At 50.7% G+C, this 10,784-nt stretch overlaps 1 protein-coding gene across 1 annotated transcript; it reads right to left on the reverse strand.

Moving 5' to 3' along the window:
- Positions 1 to 5,420: 5,420 nt before the first annotated feature.
- LOC116966063 (caseinolytic mitochondrial matrix peptidase proteolytic subunit) lies at positions 5,421 to 10,783 on the reverse strand. The gene is made up of 7 exons (XM_033012212.1): positions 10,720 to 10,783; positions 10,076 to 10,177; positions 9,329 to 9,400; positions 9,154 to 9,250; positions 7,549 to 7,736; positions 6,454 to 6,559; positions 5,421 to 5,670 (listed from the first exon to the last, which is right to left on the reverse strand). The coding sequence occupies exons 1-7, from the start codon at positions 10,738 to 10,740 to the stop codon at positions 5,510 to 5,512; spliced, it is 747 nt and encodes a 248-aa protein (XP_032868103.1). The 5' UTR covers positions 10,741 to 10,783; the 3' UTR covers positions 5,421 to 5,509.
- Position 10,784: the final 1 nt, after the last annotated feature.

Here is a 10,784-nt window from a genome sequence, read left to right on the forward strand (position 1 = left end):
ACCCACTTCACACCTGCACCCCCTTCCCACCTGCACCCTCTGCTCACCTGCACCCACTTCTTGCCCTCTTCCCACCTGCACCCTCTTCCCACCTGCACCCTCTGCCCACCTGCAGCCCCTGCTCACCTGCACCCTCTGCCCACCTGCAGCCCCTGCTCACCTGCACCCACTTCTTGCCCCTCTTCCCACCTGCACCCTCTGCTCACCTGCACCCTCTGCCCACCTGCACCCCCTGCTCACCTGCACCCTCTGCTCACCTGCTGCCCCTGCTCACCTGCACCCTCTGCTCACCTGCACCTTCTGCTCACCTGCAGCCTCTGCTCACCTGCACCCTCTGCTCACCTGCACCCTCTGCCCACCTGCACCCCCTGCTCACCTGCACCCCCTGCTCACCTGCACCCTCTGCTCACCTGCAGCCTCTGCTCACCTGCACCCCCTGCTCACCTGCACCCACTTCACACCTGCACTCATTTCTCACCTGCACCCTTTTCCCACCTGCACCCCCTGCTCACCTGCACCCTCTGCTCACCTGCAGCCTCTGCTCACCTGCACCCTCTGCTCACCTGCACCCTCTGCTCACCTGCACCCTCTGCTCACCTGCATCCTCTGCTCACCTGCAGCCCCTGCTCACCTGCACCCCCTGCTCACCTGCACCCCCTGCTCACCTGCACCCACTTCACACCTGCACTCATTTCTCACCTGCACCCTTTTCCCACCTGCACCCCCTGCTCACCTGCACCCCCTGCTCACCTGCACCCTCTGCTCACCTGCACCCTCTGCTCACCTGCAGCCTCTGCTCACCTGCACCCTCTGCTCACCTGCACCCTCTGCTCACCTGCACCCTCTGCTCACCTGCAGCCCCTGCTCACCTGCACCCTCTGCTCACCTGCACCCTCTGCTCACCTGCACCCTCTGCTCACCTGCACCCTCTGCTCACCTGCACCCCTGCTCACCTGCACCCTCTGCTCACCTGCACCCTCTGCTCACCTGCACCCTCTGCTCACCTGCACCCTCTGCTCACCTGCACCCCCTGCACCCTCTGCTCACCTGCACCCTCTGCTCACCTGCACCCTCTGCTCACCTGCACCCCCTGCTCACCTGCACCCCCTGCTCACCTGCACCCCCTGCTCACCTGCACCCCCTGCTCACCTGCACCCTCTGCTCACCTGCAGCCCCTGCTCACCTGCACCCACTTCTTGCTCCTCTTCCCACCTGCACCCTCTGCCCACCTGCAGCCTCTGCTCACCTGCAGCCTCTGCTCACCTGCACCCCCTGCTCACCTGCAGCCTCTGCTCACCTGCACCCCCTGCTCACCTGCAGCCTCTGCTCACCTGCACCCCCTGCCCACCTGCAGCCTCTGCTCACCTGCACCCCCTGCTCACCTGCAGCCTCTGCTCACCTGCAGCCTCTGCTCACCTGCACCCTCTGCTCACCTGCACCCTCTGCTCACCTGCACCCTCTGCTCTCCTGCACCCTCTGCTCACCTGCACCCTCTGCTCACCTGCACCCCCTGCTCACCTGCAGCTCCTGCTCACCTGCACCCTCTGCTCACCTGCACCCCCTGCTCACCTGCAGCCCCTGCTCACCTGCACCCACTTCTTGCTCCTCTTCCCACCTGCACCCTCTGCTCACCCTGCAGCCTCTGCTCACCTGCAGCCCCTGCTCACCTGCACCCACTTCTTGCTCCTCTTCCCACCTGCAGCCTCTGCTCACCCTGCAGCCTCTGCTCACCCTGCAGCCTCTGCTCACCCTGCAGCCTCTGCTCACCTGCACCCCCTGCTCACCTGCACCCCCTGCTCACCTGCACCCACTTCTTGCTCCTCTTCCCACCTGCACCCTCTGCTCACCCTGCAGCCTCTGCTCACCCTGCAGCCTCTGCTCACCTGCAGCCTCTGCTCACCTGCAGCCTCTGCTCACCTGCAGCCCCTGCTCACCTGCACCCTCTGCTCACCTGCACCCTCTGCTCACCTGCAGCCTCTGCTCACCCTGCAGCCTCTGCTCACCTGCAGCCTCTGCTCACCTGCAGCCTCTGCTCACCTGCAGCCCCTGCTCACCTGCACCCTCTGCTCACCTGCAGCCTCTGCTCACCCTGCAGCCTCTGCTCACCCTGCAGCCTCTGCTCACCTGCACCCTCTGCTCACCTGCAGCCTCTGCTCACCTGCAGCCCCTGCAGCACCTGCAGCCCCTGCTCACCTGCACCCCCTGCTCACCTGCAGCCCCTGCTCACCTGCAGCCCCTGCTCACCTGCACCCCCTGCTCACCTGCAGCCTCTGCTCACCTGCACCCCCTGCTCACCTGCACCCCCTGCTCACCTGCACCCCCTGCTCACCTGCACCCCCTGCTCACCTGCACCCCCTGCTCACCTGCAGCCCCTGCTCACCTGCAGCCTCCTCCAAGCTCCACCCCAACCTCTATCTACATCTTAAATCTCCCTCCATGCCAACCCCCCAGCAGTCATTGGACCAGCCCTTTGGGGCGGGACAGTATCACGCATGCGCCCCGTGCGGTGTGCATTCTGGGGGTTGTAGTTCTGCTGGCTGCCTGCCGTGTGCTGCTTGCACTGCCGCCTGTGGCAGGATGTCCACGTTACACAGGGACAAATGAATGCAGGGCTTCCATTCATTTTAACTGGACATCAAAAAGAATTAAGCACAATCAAAATCCAGGCAAAAGAATGAGGTTGTGCAGGGAAGGAACTGCAGATGCTGGTTTAAACTGAAGACAGAGACAAAAAGCTGGAGTAACTCAGCGGGTCAGGCAGCATCTCTGGAGAGAAGGAATAGACCCGAAAAGTCACCTATGCATTCTCTCCAGAGATGCTGCCTGACCCACTGAGCTACTCCAGTACTTTGTGTCAGTCTAAAGGATTGAGGTTGATGGAAATTTAGAGCAAAACCAGAAAATGCTGGGAAAATTTTATATCTGTGGAGAAAAACAAAGTCAAGATTTCAGGTCCTGCTGAGATATTATTGACCTGAAACATTTGGCCTGTTTCGCCACAGATGCTGCCTGATCTGCAAAGCATTTCCAGAATGTTCTATCTTTACTTGATAGGCTGCTGTCTCACAGAGTCAGAGGCCCCGGTTCGATTCTGACCTCGGGTGCTCTCTGCCTGGAGTTTGCACGTTCTTCCTGTGACTGCATAGGTGTCCTCTAGCTTCCTCCCACGTCTCAAAAACGTGGGGGTTTGCAGGTTAACAGGAGTTTGTAAATCGCTCCTAGTGTGTAGGAAGTGGATGCAAAACTGGGATAAAATAGAACTTGTGTGAGCAGAGAGGATACAATGTGCTGGAGTAACTCAGTGACTTGGGCAATATCTCCAGAGAACATGGGTAGGTGAACATTTTTTTGGATCGAGATCTTCGGGACGAGTCTGAAGATGGGTCTCGACCCAAAACGTTACCTATCGATGTTCCCCAGAGATGCTGCCTGGCCTGCTGAGTTACCCCAGTATTTTGTGTCCTTTTGTGAATTAACCAGCATCTCCTCCATTGCCAGAGTGAGCAACAGCGGAAATTGGAGGAACAGCACCTCATATTCCGTCTGGGGTCCTTGCGTCCTTATGGCATTAACATTGAATTCTCCCAATTTGGCTAGCCCGTGCTGTCTCCTCCCCTTCCTTAACCCTCTAGCTGTCTCCTCCCACCCTCCCATCCGCCCGCCCTCGGGCTCCTCCTCCTCCTCCTTTTCCTTCTTTCTTTCCCCACCCCCCATCAGTCTGAAGAAGGGTTTCGGCCCGAAACGTCGCCTATTTCCTTCGCTCCATAGATGCTGCTGCACCCGCTGAGTTTCCCCAGCAATTTTGTGTACCTTCTGCAGTTCCTTGTTTCTATTGGTGTGAACGAGTGATCAATCGTTGGCGTGGAAATGGTGGGTTGAAGGTCTGTTTCCTTGCTAAATCGTTCGAACAATCAAAATGAGAAACCACTGTTCAAATTTAGGATTTTCAGCTTCTGCAGTTTTTTTGTGTTATTTGTGTAAATATTATCAATAATAAAGGATTTGATCTTGTGGATAGAGAAATTATTTGCAGGGGTAAATGGCTCAATAGCTCTTTAGTTGCTGCACAGTTAAATTCTTTTTTGGGCAGCACAGCAAAGTCTGGAATAAGAAAACATAATCTTACACTTTGAGTTGGACCAGTCAAGAATGATTAGTTATTAGACTTTCTGAAGAATGGAGTTATCACCTCGACACAACAGTTTGACTGCCTGACTGCGGGAGAAGGAGCAAGGAAGAGATAATACTTTTTTAACCTTCCATCAGTGACGAGATGCCTGGAGGAGACTCACTGTGATAGGATGCTTGTGTTAAATTGTGTTTAATTGTGTGTTTTGTTGCTTTTTTACTGTTATGACTGCATGGCAACGAAATTTCGTCCCTACATGTTTTTGAATGACAAATAAAGAAATTCAATTCAATTCAAAATCTGTAATCCTATCCCTCACAAGGCTCAGAGTGGGGTCTAATTGATCATTTTAAAACTCAGCAAAGATAATAATTTATCTTTGTTGAATGCTGAACAGAGAATCTCAGTTGAATCCCACTATATTCTTATGAAGGCTCCATGTCATGTTTTGCTTGTGCAGCACGTCGGGATGCTTTGTTACATTGGTTCACAATAAACTTACAGATAAATGTAAATCTGCTATTTCTCCTCCTCCCTAACTTAACCTCGAACCGACTGAAATATCCTAAGACTTGAGGAGCAGCTTCTTCCCTACAGCCATTAGGTTATTAAACACTATAACCTCCAAAAGAATATGTGTGTTATGATTGTGTTTATAGTTTGTTTGGTTGTTTGTCTTTTGCACAAACGTCCGCGAGCATTGCCACTTTCATTTCACTGCACATCTCGTATGTATATGTGACAAATAAACTTGACTTGACTTGACTTGAAATAAGCTCTGAACTGCATAGACTTGGGGGCATTGGTTTTGCCTTTTTGCACTAATATTATTTGCTGTTTTTATCTATAATATATATATATATATATATATATATATATATATATATACACACACACACAAGTGTGTGCGTATAAGTGTGTGTATATGCATATATATATATGTGTGTGTGTGCAGGTGCATGTGTGTATATATACATATATATATACATACACACAAAAAATTACATATATACACACACACACACATATATATACACACATATATATACACACACACACTGAACTTTTTTTCCCATTTATTAAATTGTTTACAGTCCACTATGTTTTCATATTCTGTTGTGCTGCTGCAAGTAAGAACGTCATTGATCTGTCTGGGACATATAACAATAAAACACTCTTGACAACATTCAAGAGTTTGAAAGTAAACTTGTAATGGTGTGTGTCAGTGGTGGAAAGACCACATCTCTTGGGTGAGGGCCGGAAACGTGAAGTAGCACAACATCGGAGAGGCTTCGGGTGGTGAACATTTAATTAAAATATTAATCTACACACTGCGGAGAATCTGGGCGAGCGGTGAACAGATGGGGCGGGGGGCACAGCTCAGGGCTCCGGTGAGCCCGATGTCGAGGTGGGGTCGTTCTTGTGAACCAACTGCGGCTCATCCTCCCCGTTTTGCGGAGGGTGGACGAGGACCTTGTCGATGATCCCGAACACCTGAGCCTCCACGGGGCTCATGTAGCGGTCCCGCTCCATCGCTCCTTCTGCAAAGCAACAGGGTGATCAGGGCAGCACAATGGACAAGGGTTACACACAGCACCCGCTGCCAGTAGACACTAAATGCTGGAGTAACTCAGCGGGACAGACAGCATCCCTGGAGTGAACGTCACCCATTCCTTTTCTCCAGAGAAGCTGCCTGTCCCGCTAAGTTACTCCAGCATTTAGTGTCTATCTTCGATTTAAACCAGCATCTGCAGTTCTTTCCTGCACCCGCAGTCAGGATTGAACCCGGGTCTCTGGCAGCAACTCTACCACCCTGCCACCCTTGTCTAATCAGCCTTAATCAGATCCAGGGAATGAACACCTAAGCCCCGTTGCCCCGGGAATTAGTAGGTTAACATATGATGAGCGTTTTGACGGCACTGGGCCTATATTCGCTGGAGTTTAGAAGAATGAGGGGGGTCCTCATTGAAACTTACAGAATGGGGAAAGGCTCGGATAGAGTGGATGTGGAGAGGATGTTTCCACTAGTGGGAGAGTTTAGGACCAGAGATCATAGCCTCAGAATTAAAGGACGTTCTTTTAGGAAGGAGATGAGATGGGATTTCTTAGTCAGTGAGTGTTAGATTTATCTCTTAGGGCTAATGGGATCAAGGGATATGGAGAGAAAGCAGGAACAGGGTACTGATTTAGGATGATCAGCCATGATCATATTAAATGGCGGTGCAGGCTCGAAGGGCCGAATGGCCTACTCCTGCACGTATTTTCTATGTTTCTGTGAAGATGATCACTTCAATCTGAAATTACTGATTGCATTCAGCACTTACCGATCACCTGGAGTGGCTGCTTAGTGTGCTTGGCATAAATATTATTGATCTGCCTCTTAATTTTGAGGATCTCCTCTGCCTGAATGGCGATGTCAGTTGCCTGGCCCTGTGAACAAGCACCACACACACACCAGCAATTAGAGCTTGCATCTGCAGTACACATCCCCTCGTTGCAATTAGCTTTGCAAGTATTCCTGCATCTTTGGTAGCTGCACTACTCAATGCCACTGGTATAGGGTCACAGGATCATACAGCACAAAAATGGGCACTTCTGCCCACCATGTCCATGGCAACCTATTTGCCCGTTTACCCACATTACGACCATATCCCTCTATCCTTCTTTGTACAGAAGTGTGAAATAGCGCAACTCCAGATTCAGGGACAGTTTCTTCTCTGCTGTTATCAGGCAACTGAATCATCCTACCACAACCAGAGAGCAGTGCTGAACTACTATCTACCTCATTGGTGACCCTCAGACTATCCTTGATCAGACTTTGCTGGCTTTAAACGTTATTCCCTTATCATGTACCTACACACTGTAAATGGCTCAATTGTAATCATGTATCGCCTTTCTGCTGACTGGGTAGCACGCAACAAAAGCTTTTTACTGTACCTCATACACGTGACAATAAAGTAAACTGAACTGAACTAAACCAGCATTAGCAGTTACTTGTGCCTCCTTTCATGGCTAGCTTTTTCAAGTGTCTCCCTACACCCCTCTGAAAGAAATGGGGTTATTGTATCTGATTCCACCACCTGCTATGGTGCAAGGGCATTAAGGGGTGTAAATAGGTGTACTCTTGGCCTTCACAGCCATCTGTGCAAATCAATTCCATAGATTTGCCACCGTCTGGCTAAAGAAATTCCTCACCTCCATATTGAAAGCGCATCTTTTTAGTCTAAGACTGTGCACTCTGGTCCTAGACTGTCCCACTATAGGAAACGTCCTCTCTCCGCCTTTATTTAGGCCTTTCTTTTCCAAATGACTAGCCCAGAATGCCAACTCTGTCGGCATGGACAAGTAATGCCGATTTCATGCTCTATCCTTCTGAGCTAGGACAATGACACGAGGCCAGATGGAGTCTGGGTACTTACAGATGCCCCTCCCGAGGGCTGGTGAATCATGACACGTGCGTTGGGCAGGGAGTGCCTCATTCCGGGGCAGCCCGCAGCCAGCAGCAAGGAGCCCATGCTGGCAGCTTGGCCCACGCACCAGGTGGAGATGGGGTTCAGGATGTACTGCATGGTGTCGTAGATAGCCAGGCCAGCTGTCACCACACCGCCTGCATAAGAGAAGGGGGGAGGTGGACATGCTTTAAAGAAATCAGGAAACCAAATCATCCTCCCACAACTAGAGGACAGTCCTGAACTACAAAACCACAAGCTTTTCATTGGATCTCAGCACAGGTGACAATAAACTAAACTGTAATTATTCTCTAGTAAGTCATGTGTGTACACACTGTAAATAGCTTTATTGTAATCATGCATTGTCTTTCCACTGACTGGTTAGCATACAACATAAGCTTTTCACTGTTCAACACAGTACAATAAATGTTTATTGGTTTATTGTATACGTGACAATAAACTAAACGAAACTAGGAAATGCAGTATAGCTTTGTTTAGTTTACTTTAGAGACACTGAGCGGAAACAGGCCCTTCGGCCCATCGAGTATGCGCCGACCAGCGATTCCCATTGTCTCCTCAGATCCTGGTGAACTTCTACCGCTGCACCATCGAGAGCACCCTTACCAACTGTATCACAGTATGGTATGGCAACTGCTCTGTCTCCGACCGGAAAGCACTGCATAGGGTGGTGAAAATTGCCCAACGCATCAGCGGTTCCTCGCTCCCCTCCATTGAGTCTGTCCAAAGCAAGCGTTGTCTGCGGAGGGCGCTCAGCATCACCAAGGACTGCTCTCACCCCAACCATGGACTGTTTACCCTCCTACCATCCGGGAGGCGCTACAGGTCTCTCCGTTGCCGGACCAGCAGGTCCAGGAACAGCTTCTTCCCTGCGGCTGTCACACTACTCAACAATGTACCTCGGTGACTGCCAATCCCCCCCCCCCCCCCCCCCCCCCCCCCCCCCCCCCGGACACTCCTCCCACAGGAAAATACACTATGTCTGTATACATGTAAATAGATTTATTTATTGAAATCATATTCTATGTCGCTCTTCCAGGGAGATGCTAACTGCATTTCGTTGTCTCTGTATTGTACACTGACAATGACAATTAAAGTTGAATCTGAATCTGAATCTAACGCTATCCTGCACACACTATAGACGATGTACAATTTTACCAAAGCCAATTAATCTACAAACCCGTACGTCTTTGGAATGCGACAGAAAACTGGAGCACCCGGAGAGAATTCATGCAGGTCACGGGGAGAACGTGAAAACTCTGTACAGACAACACCCGTAGTCAGGATCAAACCTGGTCTCTGAAGCTGTAAGGCAGTAGCTCTATTGCTGCATGATCGTGCTACCAGCATTTGTTAAACAATATTGAGGTGGGGTATGGAGTGCCGCCCAGCTATGGGATCAACATCTTCAGCATTCAACATGGAGGCATCCGGGAGGAGGGAGCTGGTGTTGATGACGGATGCAATGGACGAGGAACAAGGGCGGTAGGAGATGGAACTGGGGACCGTCCTACCGTGCTGAAGGGCCTGTTTCCACAATCTATGACTGGAGCTCACCGGGACTGTTGATGTACATGTGGATCGGCTTCTTGTTACTCTCGGACTGAAGGAACAGCAGTTGAGCGATGACCAAGCTGGCAATATTGTCGTCTATCTGAGAGAAACACACACAGTTAATGAAGTCGACTAACACGGCCAAAGTAAGGAGACACTCAAAACAAATAATACTCACAGGCCCCATGATGCAAATAATTCTCTCTCTCAGTAGCCTTGAGTAGATATCATAAGCTCGCTCTCCACGACCCTAGAAGGGAGAGATGATTGCAGAGCACAAATGACTATTTGTTTGATCGAGCAATTAGTTTTGAGTTGAACCCCTAATTCCACATCCCCTTCATTACCAACATCAGTCAGATCTTTCCAATATCTGAGCCTTGTCTCAAAAATCAAGTTATTAAAACTCACAAGTGCCTTCACTACCTACAGATGTGATGATTCCATCACACTCCTGTTCAACTTGCGGGTGGTGCGTAGAGATGATGCCTCACAGTGGCAGAGCCCTGGGTTCAATCCTGCCCTTGGCTACTGTCTGTGTGGAGTTTGCATTTTCTCCCTGTGACCACATGGGTTTCTTCCGCACGCTCTCTTTTCCTCCCACTTCCCAAAGACGAGCCGGCAGTTGCCGGAAAATCGGTGGTGGACCTTTAATATATTGTCTTGCATTCACAGCTTGCAGTCATTTAAAGTATTAAAAATACCATTATTTTTGATGATTTTTAGGGGAAAAAAAGCGTTGTTATTTTGAGTGTGAAACTCTCAAGCTAAACCCCCCCCATTGACAGGTTTGTTTGTATAACGGGATTCTCTCTAACTCAAGGCATCTTAAAAATGTAACTATCGCATTCCAGCGGAACTACCTGTACTGGAAGTGGCATGTTATCTGATTCACAAAGGGACTTGTTCCCCTTAGAGCACTTACGGTTTGCTCGATGACTATAGGGACTAATGGATGGCTACAGCCCGACGTCTGATGGATCTTCCTGCATCCTGCCGCCAGCCACTTGGAACGGTGCAGAAATGTCTGTGTAAAAAAATATATACATGCATGGAAGTGCATGGTGAATATTGCCATTGCCATTCCTCATCCACAGCCTATGCAGCACCATGGTCTCCCCTTGACCCAAACCCAGTCCCAGTCCCTGGTTCCCAGTCCTCGCCCTGGGTGGAAGATTGCAACCTTCACGTGGTCCGCTCTGTTTCGACTAATGCAATCAACTCGACGTGCACAAAACGAAAGATCAAATAGAACAAATTGTCCAACAACTTTAGGCTGTGCACGCCACACGAAGGAAGAAGTCCTCAGCCTGTATAGTGCCATGGTCTCCCCTTCACTCAGACCCATTCCCTTGTTCCCATTCCCACTTCCAGACTCTTTCCCAGTCCCATTGCCATTCCAATTCCCATTGCTCACCCTCAGCTTGTTCCCATCCCCCTGTCCATGTCCCCGTCCCTACCCGCAGTCTGTGCAGTGCCATCTTCTCCCCTAGACCTATTCCCATTCCCAGTGTCATTGCCATTCCCGTTCCCAGCCGATTCCCATTCGGGATGATTCCCTGTCCTCACCCCCAGCCTGTGCGCCGCCATCTTCTCCCCCTGACCGGATCCACTCCACCCCCCCGGAAGTGACG

The sequence above is a fragment of the Amblyraja radiata genome, chromosome 35 (assembly GCF_010909765.2).
Source record: "Amblyraja radiata isolate CabotCenter1 chromosome 35, sAmbRad1.1.pri, whole genome shotgun sequence".
NCBI classification, from domain to species: domain Eukaryota; kingdom Metazoa; phylum Chordata; class Chondrichthyes; order Rajiformes; family Rajidae; genus Amblyraja; species Amblyraja radiata.

What these genes read in the sequence shown, in the direction of transcription:
- LOC116966063 (XM_033012212.1), bottom strand. Translation starts at nt 10,740, where the DNA reads ATGGCGGCGCACAGGCTGGGG. An exon ending in TGGCGGCGCACAGGCTGGGG is followed by an intron (nt 10,178 to 10,719) that starts GTGAGGACAGGG and finishes TTTTTTACACAG; the next exon opens with ACATTTCTGCACCGTTCCAA. An exon ending in TTATTTGCATCATGGGGCCT is followed by an intron (nt 9,251 to 9,328) that starts GTGAGTATTATT and finishes TGTTTCTCTCAG; the next exon opens with ATAGACGACAATATTGCCAG.